We start from the raw sequence: 17190 nt of genomic DNA on the forward strand, positions 1-17190 counted from the left end.
CACGGTGGCTCAGTGGAGAGCACTGTCACTATGTGTCACTGTCACAGCAAGAAGGTTGCTGGTTCGAGTCCCGACTGGGTCAGTTGGTGTTTCTGTGTGGAGTTTGCATGTTCTCCTCGTGTTTAGGTGGGTGTGCTCCAGTTTTCCCCACAGTCCAATTTATCCAACATGATATATTGATTAAATTGGCGGTTCACTCGGCTGTGGGGAAGGCTAGATTAAGTAATTTGTGATGTTTCATTGGAAAAGCTGAGCAAAAGATTTATAATGTGTTGCTTTCACAAATTCTGCTATAATAGCATTATTATTTTTTTATATTTTAATAATTTTTTAATATATATATTTTTATATTATTTTTTTTTTTTTTATTGCTAACTTGTGAAAAGTTTTTAGTTTATGTAAACTGAAACACTCAATATTCCTGATTGTTCCATAACGCTGACTGGGAAACACTGGTCTAGCTTAATATTAACACAATGTAGTCCAAGTAAAGAGTAAAGTTTAATTTAAGCAGTTCAAAACCTTAACAATGGACAATGTATGAGATGGAAATGATCCGAGGATGACAGCTGACTTTTTTTTGTACTTAATTGAACAAAATATATGTGGAGGGAAGAAAAGAAAGTTTTTAAACCACACAAAATACATTCCATACATTCAACTACTACTTCTATTCAAACCACAAAATTAATAGTGTTACATAAAGAAAAAAAACAATCCAATTGCAAATTAATTCATAACATGCTATTCGGTTTTCTTAGGTCTTCTGCTCTAGTACTCAGGGGTTTTAATTTAATAAAAGCTAACAGGAAAAGCTATTCATGTTTCTTGTGTACTAATACCAATTAAAAGAAAAAAAAAATCAATGATTTACTGTTAGTTAGTAAATTACAATTAATCAGTCGCATTTCACCTAATGCAACTTTCAAGACATTAACTGCAGGAACATGGAGACCCAATAGAGCAACCAAGATTTAAGTGCTCAAAGGCAGTGGTGATGGAACCGTGTTCACTATAACTCAGTTCTTGGGCCACTGCTAGAACCTGCAACATGTTTCTGTTTGACTGCTCAGCATCAACACAAATTCACATTGGAGGTTCTTCTAAAACAAACAAAAATATATGTAGGATCAGATTTCTTGGTTTAGTTTCCAACACAAGGATTTAGGCAACAATAAAACTCTAGATAGATTTTGTCGTTGTTGTTCATAACTGTTGTACATATTTGAATGTAATTAGCCATTCACAGATGTGCTGAACTATATCCGTTAATAACTAATTACCATATACAACACCCATAGAAATATATGGCCCGGAATTTCTTTGCTTTTAGGCTTTTTACCTCTAAAAATATGGCATTCTAAAGCTTTATTAAGTAATATTATAAAACACACTAAATCCCAAAATCTAGTGCTGTACTATGTACTAGTTTCTCTATGATGCAATAATTTAAACGATTATACAACATTGCAACTCTGCATGTTAAGATTAAAATAGATCCTTCTTCAAAAACTTGAGCATTTTAACATGGCTTTAAACCTGATGTGCCATTGAATTATCAGTCTTTCTTGTTTGAGATACAATTATTCAGAATCCACTGAGGCAAACATCTGATGGAAAAACAAAAAAGAGAAACACTTGTGTAGGCTACGTCTAAAAAATAAAATAAGCGCAGACACAAATAATATTCCTGACTTTGTTGGAACAATCAGATGACACTAAAGCAAAATATGGCATGTGTCCTTAAGCTCGAAACTCTTTAGAGAAATTGCTTATGAATATGACACCCATGTAACATTACAGCTGCGCTTACACAAATACTTTAAATCCTAGGTATAACAGAACACAGAAGTGTTTAGGACATATTTTGATGACAGTGCCAAGTGTTTGTCCAACCAGAGACAAAACACACTCATCTATATATGTATATATATATAGGCCTACAATCAGTAGAACTCAAATCCAAGTACTGAATTTTACTGCATTTGTCCTTTCCGTGCAGTTATGCACTGGTGTGAATGAATGCAGGCTTTGGAATTAGGTCTAACTCAAGTCCTGAGAAGTAGAATGTGGAAATCACAATCGCACACGCACGCATGAACTACACTCACTGCATACTAAGGCTATTTTGATTAACAACTAGTCATTTCGGGGAACTCGGAGGCAGCATTTCAAGTTTAGGGGATCAGCTGAAGTCCTTGGGTTTGACTGTCATTCTCCATCAGCTCTGACCTCATGTTGAGGAGGCTTTAGCCCTCAAGTGTTTCAGAAGTTCTGGATAAAGGAGGTGTAAACGTGCCACAAACCTGTCGTTGGCCTTTTCTGCATGGTTTCGTTTGAATCTAGAGCTTTGTGTCAGGTGGTAATAAAAAGGAAATAGGGAAAGTCGAGCTAAACTAAAAACACAAAAAAATCCAATGCCGCACATTACACAACATCTTTCTTAAAAGTTGCATCCAACAGTTTTTGATGGACATCTTATAGACTTTATTCGAGCTGGTCATGAGGAGGTGCTTGAAGGGATCCAGGGGGGTCCATGGGTTCATTGGTAGGGACTTGGCGGAGTCTCCTGTCCGGGTACTGCGCGTTGTCGAAGGCTAGACGGTGCACGGTCTGAACATGAGTCTTCAGGTTACCTTTCTGCGAGGCGCTGTAAGGACAGTATCGGCACTGGAAAGGTCGCTCACCTGAAACGGACACACAAAAAAACAAGATGAGGTCAGAGCCTGGACCTGAAGGTGAGAGCTGATCCGAGGTTGGAACTAGAGAGAAGAGAGAGGTGACGTGGCTGTGATGTCGGAGGGCTGGCTTTGAGAGCGCTGCCTTCTCAATTCAGAGGAAAGAACAGAGGCAGGTTGGGAAGGTGGGGGGGAGGGGCCGTGGCATGATTGATGGGCTGATGACATGCCATATGGAGACGGTTGACTGTTCCCCCCGAGGGGACGTCAGCCTTTTGTTTTCTGTTTCTGTCAGCTGTTCGTACAAACACACAAACTCACAGACACAGGAATCTCTGCCTGCCTGCCTTCCCTTGAGCAATAAGACGTCACACCGACGGTAGATGTCGAAAGTCTGGGCATATCAAGTTTTGCAGGGAGAGGCCAACTTGACAACCACACACAGACCTAGTTTCTCCTTCTGCCCATGTCTGTTTGGGGCTCAAGACTGGAATAATTGTCAGAGTCCCAGTTTCGGTGTTTAATTAGACTGATGTACAACGTTGTCCTCGTGCAATCACATAAAAATATCCCCCCACACCTGAGCAAAACAAATGAGTCTGCCATTCAATTTCTCCGTATTATTATTTTTGAAAAATGAATGAATTATCCACTAGGAAATAATTGTCATTCCGAAGGGCTGAAAAAGGGGTATTATCATAAATCATGCCTCATAAAAAAATGAAGACAGACACAATTAATCAGGACGATCTGAGGCTGGGTTGCGCTTGCTGCCTGATAAGGTCTGCGGCACAGTAAGAGCTCATCCAGGGGCACAGTGGTTCCCTAGAGGAGTGGGAAGTGAAACCCCGATCCAAAACAGAACCCACCAAATTACATTAAAGGTTATTGTCAGAACATCACCAAGAGTGCGGCACAAATTTAATTTGACCTTTACTCTCGGCCTGCTTTTGCCATTTGTAATATGCAACACATGCAAAGGGGGTAATTCATTAAGGGTGGGCCTCCCCGCTGCAGCACTGCGCATCTCCGCTTGTTAAGGTACAGTAGATACGAAATGCGATTCATTTGATCCTCTTTGTTTCTACAGTTTTCTGCATGGTAACAATGATGGCAGGTAGAAACTGCACATCACAGAATGAAGAAAGGTGAAGAAATGATTGACAGGACAGAAACTTTGAAAAAAACAAGATACACACAAATAATGCAAACAACCGAACGAAAAGTGAAACATACTTGTTTGGGGGCTTCTGTAGAGGATGGACTCCAGTTCCCATGAGTCCATTGGACTCAAACATCACTGTGGGAGCAAGGTGGCCGGGTTAAAAAGAGGAAATCAAATTTAAAATGTTGCAAAAATTGGAACTCGTTCCCTTGTTCTGTCATCCAGCAGGGTGCAAACATCAAAATAAACATTTATCCTGTTTACTTTTTAATCACATGTTAATTGTAAACGATTCATTGGTGCACATTGATGTGCCTATCAAATTGCTTTGCTTTTTGGCTGATGTCACCAAGCCCACTTCAGAAATATTAAGGCCCAATACCAGTTCTACCCCTTAGCCCTTTCCCTTACCCCTCGTTTTGTACATTTACGTGAAGGGGTAGGGGTGTCTCAATTCTCTTTAGCTTGAAGGCGTAGGGCAGAAGGGAAGAGCTAGATATCCCTTGAAACAGAGATTTTTTAGGACCAAACTCAAAACCAAGGGGTAAGAAAATTTCCCAGACTACAACATCTACAACAGCAGCATGGCTGCACACGGACGTAAAGAGATGCACAAATTAGTATTTTATTTTGTCATTCTTACATAGTTTTACAACAAACAGGCACATGTTTTAATATATTCTTAACCGCGTTTGTGTTTTACAATCATGTTTAAAAAAAAAAAAAAAAAACTATGCTAAATTTTGCTATTTATAATACATAATAATAACTCTTGTGTAGCAGTCCCACAACATTCTGTCACTCGATGACACTTGAATACCCTGTCAGAGAAGTCTAGTGGCTGGGATTGAGCTTTTTACAGTGTCCCATTTCTTTGGGGTAAATTTTGAAATCCTTCCCCTTCACACTCAAGGTCCAAGGTGTAGGGGTACAAAAATAAAATTGGGATTGGGCTTAAGACAACTTGCACAACCCAGTCAGTAGAATTCCTTGTGTCTAGGACTTACATCAAATTACAGAAGTACATTAGTGGCTAATTCCATTTCTCATTGATGTGAATGACATTTTTGCCTTTTCTGGTCACTTTCAAGTCAAGTATTGAGCATCCTCAAAGCAAGAATCCATTAAAAGACCTAAGGTGCAAGCCCAGAATCCACCCGCTCATCGAGCATTAGCCGTAAAGGCCTTGAATTAGCATCACCAGTTAGCGTGGCCGTGGTAGACAGTGAACTGAAACTACCAATTTAAAGTGACACACAGAGTTAGTGTGCATGCTAATGGAGGCCGGGGGCCCCTGCCCCACTTCATTTGGAAGCTCAAACTGAAGAGAGCAATCACTGATGACGTTGATTGTAAGTCTATGTGCATAGAGAAAGAGAGCTCCATAAAATGTAGCATTTGGCCTCTGTCACTGGGGATCAGTCTGGCTAGCGTGCACAACCTTCATACACTCTTCAAAAAAATCTGATCTGAGCGGACCCTGCACCCCATTAAAAAGAAGAAACCATATTTATCTGAATGATACAAGACCTTTTTATATTACTAAACAGCAGCTACTGTACATGCTAATGATGTGCAGTAGCACCTTTCCCATAGTAAACAGGACGTAAATATTCATTCCGAAGGTGATTTCAGTTTGTGGAACATGAATTGTTTCATGGCAATGAATTATAAGCCTCCAGTTCTTTAGTATTCAAAATAACGTAAACATAATAAATCCTTAATGAAGTTGTGCGCCGTTTTATGTCATGCGAAAGTTTGTTGTCGAACATGAATGATGGACATAATCTTGTCTGTGATGAAATGAAAAAGACCCCCTGATTGAGTAGGTGGGTGTGTGGGTGTGCGGTTTGACGAGAAGACAAGGGCAAACTGTCACATTTTCTCAGTGAGCATTTGACGCATATCATACTGGACTGGTGACTGCTCAGCTTATTAGCATGCACAATTACAGCTCCATAAGTGACATCTGATTAATAATGTATACAATTTTCACAGGTCAGAGTCACACGCAAACATGTTTGCGGTGGAAGAAAAAAAAAAAGAAAGACTCTCATCCAAGGACAGAGAGCGATCACTTGTTTTATACAAACACACTTGCAGGTAAACACATGCATGCACATTTTTAAATACATATAGAAATTTTGTGTGATTAAATATAAATCAGTTTTCAATAAAAAAAAAAAATGTAAACACCGCAAATTATTGAATAAAATATCTTATGGTATCTTGAAAGTAATATTTATTATATTTTTAGTGATTTATTATGTTTATAGTGAATCGCCCAAACACTTTCATGTACAATCACATTAAAATTATGTAAAATAAACATGATATATATTTTTGGAATGTTTTTTGGAATTTTTAAAAAATGTTTTAATGTTTAAATGTTTTAAATGTTTAATTTTTTTGTGTTCACATATGTTGGAATTTGATTTTAATGTGAAGTCTGTGTTCTTTTAAAGGAATTTATTAGATAAAGTGATATTTTAATAATATACAGTATATCCGAAAAGTGTTCATAGCTCTTCAATTTTACCACATTTTTTATGTTACAGTCTTATTCCAAAATGGATTAAATAAATTTATTTCCTCAAAATTCTACACACAATACCCCATATTGACAATGTAGAAAAAAAATGTTTTTTAAAATTGTTGCAAATTTATTAAAAGTAAAAAACCTGAAAAATCCCATGTACAGAAGTATTCACATCCTTTGCTCAATACGCAATTACACCCTTATGTCTTTTGGAATATGATGCCACAAGCTTGGCACAGCTGTCTTTGGGAATTTTTTCCCATTCCCCTTTGAAGTACCTCTAAAGCTCTATCAGGTTGGATAGTAAGTGACGGTGTACAGCCATTTTCAGATCTCTCCAAAAATGCCACTATGCTTATTGGAACTTTCAGAGCAGCGGAAATTATTCTGTAACCTTCCCCAGCCTTGTGCCTTAAGAAAATCCTTTCTAGGATGTCTACAGACAATTCCTTTGTCTTCAAGCTTGGTTTGTGCTTTGACATGCACTGTCAACCCTGGGACCTTATTTAACAGGTGTATGCCTTTTCAAATCATCTACAATCAACTGAATTTACCACAGGTGAACTCCAATTAAGCTACTGAAACATTTCAAGAATGATCAGAGGAAACAGAATGAACTTGAGCTCAATTTAAAGCTTCAAGGCAAATGGCTGTACACCTTCACTTACCATCCAACCTGATAGAGCTTGAGAGGTACTGCAAAGAAGAATGGGCAAAAATTCTCAAAGACAGCTGTGCCAAGCTTGTGGCATCATATTCCAAAAGACATTAGCGTGTAACTGCGTATTTAGCAAAGGCTGTAAATACTTCTATACATGTGATTTTTCAGCTTTTTTATTTTTAATAAATTTGCAACAATTTTTATTTTTTTTCACATTGTCATTATAGGATATTGTGTAGAATTTTGAGGAAATAAATGATTTTAATACTTTTTGGAATAAGGCTGTAACATAAAAATATGTGGAAAAAAGTGAAGCTCTATGAATACTTTCCGGATGCACTGTAAAGTGATATTTCCATTATATTGTAAATATGTATTGCTATAATTTATGAAAATCCCAAACAAATGTGAAACCAAAGCTGTAATTTTAATTAGAAAAAGTGTTTTGGGATTGGAAAGACTTCTAAAAAAAGCATAGATAAGTTAGTAGTCCAGTTAGTAGCTTTGCAAAGCTGGTATGTATGCTTGCTTTAACTGTGTGTTTCTCACCTGTGTGTGATCTCATGTGTGTGCGGTAATGGCTGGGTTGGTTGAAGCTCTTCCTGCACACCGGACACACGTACTCCCCCTGCTGAGACCCTGACCTCGCCAACCCTACAGTTCACACAGACAGACAAAGAAAGAGAAATTAAAATAAATAGGAAAAACATGTTGGTGAACGCAAACGGAACAGAAAGAGAGGTTACGAGATGGAGACAGACACACACACACACACACACATAGAGAGAGAGAGCATCATTAGTATGTTTTATGTGTCATTATGGGAGGCTACCTTCAGGGCTTGGATGGGGAGCTGTCACGACGCATCACGAGAGCATCTCCGACAGCCTGACATGAACACAGGCCCATGTGACCGCATAAATTACACTGAATTAAAAGCCTTGCCCTGTGATGTGCCCCCATCTGCGCTACCATGTCACATGTCAGGTGTGCTGCTTTCCCCTTCCTCCCTCTCTCCTTGTCTCCTTCCCTCTCGCTGCTCTTTTCCTGCCCGTCGCTCTAGCTATGTCAGCCCTCGTCCGCGTGGGGGGATTTACTCGGACACGTGTGTGCGCGTGTGTGTCAGTGAAGGACGCTGAAGTAACAGAAGTGGATGTGGGACCTGAAGCAACCAGCATCTAGTTTTCCTTCGGGGCGTTTTAAGAATGTGCGCTGAAATGCTGTCCCTTTGGCTCCTGTCCGTCACCTGGCACTGGTGGTCCTACCTGCTCCGACCCCTAAGGGCCTGCTTTGTCGGTGACTGAGAGTGTTGGTGGCAGTGGTAAGCAAGGCTACGTTTAGTAAACATGAGTCCATGAGTTATTACCATACAGAAGCGACGCAACAGGAAAAGCATCGGACAGCACAAACAAAAGGAAAGTCTAATATCGGAAAGGTCACTTTATTGTATGTGACTCAAAGGGCTAAAGAGAGCGCTGATGAAATCAGGCTAGACAGTTGACAGAAATTTCTGCTGTCTTTCCGCAGAACTACACTCACTAAAGCTGGCCAACTGGACCACCGCCTGGCAAAATGTCCTCAAATGAAGTGGAACGGGAAAAAAATGCATTCTAAAATATTTTTTTTAAAGCAGCTGGTGGCTTAATTTGACTCCTTTTGCTCTTTCGCTCATTCGCTTGTTGAGTTGGCTACTTTGCATATTTGTGGCGTCGAGGCACTGTAGCCCCTCAGAGAGTGCCTGGTGTGCTGTTATGATGTTTAAGGCTCGCGATGCCTCTCAGCGATAGCTGTCTGAAATGTTTTTACACACGTTTGCAGGTTACACGATGATGAAGAGATTACTCAATAGTTCCATTAACCTTTGCATGTGCGCATGCTGGCACAACTGCGTGTGTGCGTGCGGGGTGCTACGTGCCATTTTAGCCCTCGCCGTTCTCATTTGTCATTTCAGCTCAGGAGTAAATGTAGTTAATGCGCCTTTCCTGAATAATTCAGGTACTGTGACCTGACAACCATTTTTCAGTCTGTCAATCTTTACCTGTTTGCAGATATTGCATCGGTTGTGTGAATTTAGCATAGGTGAATAAATTCTGACTTGTAGGGCGAATATAAAACATCAAATTTTGGTTTATGCATCAAATTAAAAACTGTAATGTGATGATATATATATATATATATATATATATATATATATATATATATATATATATATATATATATATATATATATATATATATATATATACAGTTCTGTCTGGTTCTTGAATCTGACTGGCTGATAGCCGTGTGATATTCTGCAATGTCAGAACTTGTACACCCTTGTGTATTACTTGGCCCACATAGAGTGACAGCAGATCAATAAACTCACTACAGTTTGAAAAAAAGTTGCAGCTGTTGGACAACATAGTGAAGTTTTGAGGCTTTTTTAAGGCATGAATGTAGTTGTTTAGATTGCAACTTTGCAGTTTATTAATAAAGTATAGTGCCTATTTTAAATATTTATCATTTAAAAGCTGAGCAGAGCAAAGACAATTGACATTGAGGAGAAAAACTCAAACTCGTAATTTCAAACTACAGCTGAAGTAATCATTGTTTAACAGGTAAGTTAAATTCGATCTCTCTCTTTTGTAGTGCTGTATTTATACCATAGTAATTCTAGTGTATTGGGTGTGAGGTGGGACTTACACATCAGGGATATATGTATTTTGTGTTGGCCACACTTTGCATTACCCTGAGATACTTTTTGGTTGGCCATCGGTTAGTCTAATGAGTCTCCTGTTTTTATTACTGCATACTAGTTTAGTAAACAGAAAAAAAAGAAGAAATGCACACGTGTTTTAGTGTTTTTCCATTTCACAAACAGTAATCTGGTAGTGTTTGCGTTATTTGGCTTTTTTTTTTTTCGAGGTTAATTATTGTGATATCTAGATTGCAACAAAGAAATCCTGGGAAATCTCTATAGACTAATGGCATTTCATGCCGTTCAGCCTTATAATCTTAAAATGTTAAAAATTGAAATCACCTTTTGACATAAGTTTAGACATTACGCTAGAGAATCATTCAATTACCAGCTCTAAAGTGGCGTTGGTGGATTAGCATCCGTTTCTGCTGTTCTGACGTCAGTGGCAGATGAAATTAGTTACTTATGCAAAAAGATTTGATTTTACTTTTATATACATGACTATGCCATCAAACTGTTGTGTAAATGCAATATTACACTTGCAGCAGTGCCATATGGCTGTATATTGTCACTGGTGGGACACTAAAACAATTGGCCTGCGTCCTCAATCCAACACACGCCTCCCACCATTGCTGATATACAGCTATGTAGCACTGTGTGTGTGTGTGTGTGTGTGTGTGTGTGTGTGTGTGTGTGTGTGTGTGTGTGTGTGTGTGTGTGTGTGTGTATGTGTATAGAAAGTACATGCAATGCACGTGTTTAATGCTTAATATTAATTTTGTTACAATAAAACGTAAAAAAAAAAATATCAAGGAAAAAATTGTCTTAAAATTCAGCTTGAAAAAAAGAAGTATCGTAATTGTTTTTAAATTACAAGTGTTAATAAAGATTCTTTATGCTCATGTTAGATGACACCAAAGGTTGTCTAAATGTAAAAATAGTACATAAATGAAATTAATGAATGAGTAAATGAATGAATGAATGAATGAATGAATGAATGAATGAATGAATTAAATAAATATTATCTGATGTTGGCTGATATAAACAATGTAGCACTAATTCAGTGATAATACATGCTGGGTTTTCTGTTCCACTAAAAATCCAATTATTTTTTGGCATGTTTTGTGAATTTTAGGGATAGTTCATTCAACACTTAACATTTTGCCATTATTTACCCACCTTTTACTTGTCACAAACCTGTTTAAGTTTCTTTCCCCTGGTAAACACAAAATAAGATTAAAACCAGTGTTCATTGACTCCAATAACATATGCTTGATGAAGTCACAGGTTATTGGTTTCCATCTTCTTTTAAGTTCAGCAGAAGAAAAAAAACTCATTAGGGTTTGGAATAATTTTAGGGTAAATAAATATTTAGCAAAAGTTCCCTTTAAGGTTATTTATAAGCTAGCTTCAAAACAAAACATTTAAATTATACAGTCTGCTCTGTTCAAGAGCACAGGCTTAGCCTTACTATTAGACTCTGGCTATTTGAAGCTATCTAATATGCAACTATAACAAGCACAATGTTGTTTTGTCACGGAGCTGTGATATAAAGAACATGCTGACTATTTGAAAGAAAAAAGGGTGAGGAGCTGCTCAAAATGATCCATCCTATTTTCCGGTTTCCGTGAACTGTTGCATGTTTCAAGGCACTTTCATGTTTTATTTGTACTCTCTAGTGTTCAACCACAACTGTAGTTCAATTATAAGGTTTCTTAATCTTGACTTGGATATGCAAATGATGGATTTGACTTAATAAATACACTTTAGCTTTTTGCCCTATTTAATGATTGAAGAGTCACAATCGGAACAGGAGAATATTGAAGTGTGCACTAAGCCATTGCCAAGCTAATTCAGATTATTGTATGTCATCAGTTTTAAAAGAGGAGAAATATGCTGAAAATACACCATAGTGTATGGCAGCATAATTATTTAAAATGAAATTGAGATTACAATACAGCAAAAATGTTGTTATTCATGCACGTCTTGTCAGGTAAGCATGTCTCTGTGATCAAAGGTATGTCTTGTGAAGGACAGAGGGCACTCACAAATGGAAACTGCAAATATGCCGCAAATAAGAGATGCATGAAATTCAACAGAACAAAATGTAACCAAAGCCTATTAAAAGGCAAGCCTAAAACCTTCAACTTAAAAAGCATAATCGTTAATGTTCTTGCTAGGTCCAAACCTATTGAAGGCAAGCCTGAAATCATTAGGCTAAAAAAAACATAACAGCTAATGCTGTTGCTACCTCTATGGCAGTATGCAGGGAAGGAGGGTAAAAGTTGCTATGTGATTGACTAAGACTTCATTCATTCATTCATTTTCTTGTCGGCTTAGTCACTTTATTAATCCGGGGTCTCCAAGTTTTTACGCAGCGGATGCCCTTCCAGCCGCAACCCATCTCTGGGAAACATCCACACACACATTCATACACACACTCATACACTACGGATTTAGCCTACCCAATTAACCTATACCGCATGTCTTTGGACCGTGGGGGAAACCGGAGCACCCGGAGGAAACCCACGAGAAGGCAGGGAGAACATGCAAACTCCTCACAGAAACGCCAACTGAGCCGAGGTTCGAACCAGTGACCCAGCGACCTTCTAGCTGTGAGGCGACAGCACTACCTACTGATACAGCACTACCTCGCCCTGACTAAGACTTGCTTAGACTTAATACCAAATAATAATACACATTGACAAAACTCTCGACTGAAGTTACGAGGTGAGTCTTAGGTAGAAATATGTTATTAAATGTGGTATTTTCACATGCTTTCAGATCAGAAGTAACACAGAAATATAGCTTACTAAGAAGATACAAAAACAGCTATTGAATCACAGATGATAAAATTGTCCATTATTATGTTTTTGTGTAGCTTGTCAGTGAGATCTGTCTAGTAAAGTAGCTTAATTTGAAGGCAGGTTCTGAAGATTTACAGCTGATTACTTCAGTGCCCAAACGCACATGACAATCAACTTTGATAAATCGATCAGCCCTACCATAGAGAGGTGTCAATATTGAAAAACCTACGATATATACATGGTCATTGTACCATCAGTACTGATTCCCCCTCATTTAAACATGCTTTCCAGTTATCCAGTCACAAGCGGTTGGTCAAAATGAATTACTATTTGACCACATGAGTGTTTATATTTTGAATGCGATCTGATCAGATACTTGTTCAACTTCCTCTAGAAACGGTTAAAAGCTTTTTAAAGCCAATTTACACCAGTACTTGGTATTGTCCTCTTGTGATTGAATTGACAACAAAGCATCTTAAAGGGTTAGTTTACCCAAAAATTCAAATGATGTTATTATTTACTCACCCTCATGTTGTTCCAAACCCCTGATATTATTTGGTTTTCGGAATATGAATTAATATATTTACACTGTAAAAAAAATCTTGCAGTTGGGGGGCCAGAAAAAAGTCAAATAATGGCCATTAAATTACAAAAATTTATCATAAAATAACAGCTGTTGAATTACAGAAATTTAAATTTAAGGAAATTTCTGTCATTTAATATCCGTTATTTCACTGTAAATTTATTTAATTTATTGGCCGTTATTTTATGTTTTTTTTCCGACACCCCAGCTTTAGCGTATAGGTAATATCTAACAGCTCCCTCCTCCTCCATAGACAGCAAGGTTTTTTGTAATTCAAAGTCCAGATATGTACCAAAAAATCCTCAAAACTAGAGCTGTGCATTTAATAAAATCGAATCACAATTGAAATTTGAAATGTTGCGATAAGCTAAATGCAACAGGCTGTGATATGAAATATGTATTATTTCATTTCCCCCACCCAGAGCAAATGCCTGACTGCCGTCTGTGTGTAATAGTGATACTAGCCGATTAAGTGACCACACTTTCACTCTGCCCAAGCAGATTTGTGCTGAACCGAACTATGCAGAACGCCCACAATAAAAAAAATTAAATAAAAAAAAAACAAACTGGAAAGCTTGGACAATTGGGATAGTGGCGTCTGCTGCATGAGAAGCAATAATAGACAAAGTAATATCTAAGAAAATCAGGACATCGGTAATTCAAGAATATTTTGGTTTTAAAGTCACAGACACCAAACAAAACCATATGATTTTTAAGAGCTGTCGCAGAATTGTTGCCACAGCCTGCAGATTATTTAAAATCTTGACTACAAAATTAAATCAGTCGGAAAAATTGCAATTAGATATTTTCCCAAAATCGCACAACCCTACTTAAAACAGACTTTATGCAATCAGAAATTTATACAATGAGAATACTTTTGTATGCACATAAAACAAAAATAATAACTTTATTCAACAGTTTTTTCTCCTCAGTGGCATTACATTGCACACGTTCACAAGCCCCGTCTATTGATGTTTGGCTAATAAGTTGTTATTTTTGATTTATGTGTGCACCAAAGTATTCTAGTAGCATGACTATATTTCAGTTGTACAACTTTTGGACTGTTTTGGGAATTTTTTTTTTGTGTACCTTTCTTGTTTTTGTACCTTTTGTAACTTCTGTTTAGGAACCTTGCTGTCTGTGGAGGATAAGGGAGCTCTCAGATTTATCTTTTCTTTATTCATCTTTTTACATAAAGACAAAGGATGAACAAATGCCTCAAGGCTTTGGAACAACATCATTATGGTGAGAGATTATTAACATAATTTTCCTTTTTGGATGAACTTTTTAGCACTTTTTAGTTTAAACCTCCCTCTTTTGGGACACTTCAAAGGAGCCAAATACATTTGTAATAAGACTGACGAAAAGGAATCTTAACCCTTGTCTACTGTTCAAATTGACTACCCTTTTGATATGTTCATGGCTATTTTTACCCCGTGACTTCCATTATAATGACATTTTTGACAGTATATAATCATGCATTCTTGACTGTTGCTCATTTGTGCTGTTGGGAAGAGGTAAAATGTGTATTTTTTTTACTGTTGATCATCAGTTAACCCTGTAGCCTGTGCAAGAAAAAAAAAAAGTTTCTGGCTTTTATATGGAGTTCTATGGAGTGCTTTTTTGCTCTGCAACTGATGATCAACAGTAAAAATTAAAAGTTTTACCTCGTCCCAACAGGGAAACCCAGCAACAATCAAGAATTCATGATTATATGGGGTCATGGCTTTACAATGAAAAAAATGTCATTATAACGGAAGTCAATAGTGCAAAAACAGCCTCCAACATAACGAAAGGGTTTGTAAATTTGAGTGCTACTGAACTTTTTGTACATATTTAAAGCATTTTCCTAAAAAATGTTTCCAAATAAAAAACTAAAATCATTCCATTTGCTAATCCGAAAAAAGTTGTGACCAAATTAAGACTAAAAATCACCCCAGAGTGGACGAAAACATCCCCAACAGCACACAAGAAATAATACAAGGTAAACAATAAATAAAAGGTATAAACAGGGCCAATATTAGGTTGATGTGTCATTTCATTAGACTATAAAATGTATATTATTCATTGTAAAATAAAAGCTTACTGGATTAAAAAAAAAAACAGCATTATATAATACTGAAATATTTTACCTGCTTGCTCTGTCATGGCACTACTGTAGCCCCAGTGGTGGTAGAGGGCAGCAAGATCGTGAGGGTTACAGTTCTTTAAAAAACTCAGGATGTCCGTCACACCTTCTGCACCATCGGCTGTTGACTGTCTCTTGGACTGAGAGTGAGGTGACGGGCCACTCAGGCCCAGTCTGTTCCAGGGGTCGTACCCAGCCACAGACGGTGTATCCTGAGCTTGAGAATCAGACTTACTGGGGGTCTGAGGAGCGTGAGCTTTGGAGCTCCTCTGATCCGAGAGGTTGTGTTTGCTAGAGAGCATAAAATGAAGTCCCTCTTGAGGTAGCAAACTACTCTCCACCACTCGGCTACCTGTCTTTGGGTTTCCAGTCTTCTGTGGACTTGCCATGGGCCGTGAGGAGTTGTTTTGATGGATGTCTGTTTTGTGTTTACTGCCTGCCAACTCATCTGTCCTGGACTTGCTGGTTTTGTGTTTGGACGAGTGCGATGATGCCCCTGGCGCTGTGGCTGTGTGCCAGCTCTTGTTTTGCGAAGAGCTGGACTCTACAGTACTTGTCAGAGGTTTTGATTTCTTCGTCCCTCCAGGGCTGCAATCAGGTGGACTGGTTCTGTAACTTCTCATCTGAGGCAGAGACGGGCAGTCCTTACCCTCCAGAAATGGAGGTGGCCCGGTGCGTCTCTTGAAATCAAGAAGCGTTTTGGGCCCCTTAAGGCCATTTTTTGGGGCCCACTTCGGCACCAACGTAGTGCTGTCAATTTTGTGTGCGATTCGTTGGTGGATCCAGAGAACTTCTGGGTAGTGTGTTGCATAGGAGCAATAAGGGCACTGGTGTCTAACCAAATTGTTCAAAAGAATGGACGAAACTTCTTTTTTGTTATCCACGTCCACTGAGAGATTAAGCAGATTAGACTCCGCTTTATCTGTGGAGCTGCTTTCCTCCAAACCCTTGCTCTTTTCTTCCTCTGTCTTTAAAGCGGCGTCACTCAGTGCTGCCCTCTCCAGGTGAGTTGAGGTGGTGTAGGGCCAGTAGGGCTGTTGGAGAAGAGCATTTCTCAGCCTTGGGAAGCCTGTGTGATTGGTTTGGTGAGTTTGGCTTTGGCTGAGTGAGCTGGTTAAGGCATCACTCCTCTGGCCCCAGTCCCTGACCGCCGATTGATGCGTTTGGATATGGGCAGCGATGGCTGAGGGCTCCGAGGTGCAAAAGTCACAGTGCTCACAGGTGTATGGCTTTTTATCTGTCATAAAAACACACACAAAAAAAACACAGAACAGTAGTGAATTATCTCTGAATGTATTAAAATGAGCTAATTTTAATAACAGTGAGCATTGACATTCAAAACAATTCCAGAGTTTCACCACAAGATGGCACCACATACCCATGTACTGTAGCTGTATTTCAGTAAAACTTTCTAATTTCGTTTTTAGATCTTAAATAGAGAAACATATTAACAAATTTTTATTCAACAAGGTTAAATTAAGCTGATCTAAGCAGATAGTAAATACATTTATTCCAAATCAGCATATTAGAATGCTTTCTAGGGAATTATTGGTACTTAATATTGGTGAAGTGGCTAGTTAGGGATAGATTAAAGGGATACATTGCATTTAAAAATAACAATAAAATAAAAATTACATAAATTATAAAAATATGCTCAGAAATAAAGAATTGATAAAGACATTTAAATAAGAATTGGTTAATTATATACAATTAACAATGTGACATGGAATTTAAAAATAAAGAGCATGTTTACATGTAATTGATTATGTACACAAGGTCAAAAAAAACATTAACTTTGGTAGAACAATCACACCAAGTTTGTTTAATAAAAGTACAAAGGAGCAACAGACTACTGGGCCTGGGAACTTTGCCTGGGACTACCTCTTCTCATCTGTCAGCAAGATGTTTGTTTACATTTAACATGTCTGCAATCTCTCGGTAGCTCTTTC

General features: G+C 38.1%; 1 protein-coding gene across 5 annotated transcripts in view; it reads right to left on the reverse strand.

The window, feature by feature from the left end:
- Nucleotides 1-482: 482 nt before the first annotated feature.
- znf516 (zinc finger protein 516) overlaps nt 483-17190 on the reverse strand; it is a 72376-nt gene continuing 55668 nt past the window's right edge. For 2 of the 5 annotated variants that reach the window (XM_073930385.1, XM_005169991.6), the window contains exons 3-6: nt 15246-16478; nt 7593-7697; nt 3915-3978; nt 483-2687 (exon numbers count right to left, since the gene is read on the reverse strand). In XM_073930385.1, the coding sequence (XP_073786486.1) occupies nt 2684-2687; nt 3915-3978; nt 7593-7697; nt 15246-16478 (1406 nt within the window). In that variant the 3' untranslated portion in view covers nt 483-2683. The remainder of the gene's footprint in view (nt 2688-3914; nt 3979-7592; nt 7698-15245; nt 16479-17190) is intronic. The other 3 variants (XM_073930384.1, XM_005169989.6, NM_001159669.1) reach the window with 2 other exon arrangements.

The sequence above is a fragment of the Danio rerio genome, chromosome 19 (assembly GCF_049306965.1).
Source record: "Danio rerio strain Tuebingen ecotype United States chromosome 19, GRCz12tu, whole genome shotgun sequence".
Classification (NCBI taxonomy): domain Eukaryota; kingdom Metazoa; phylum Chordata; class Actinopteri; order Cypriniformes; family Danionidae; genus Danio; species Danio rerio.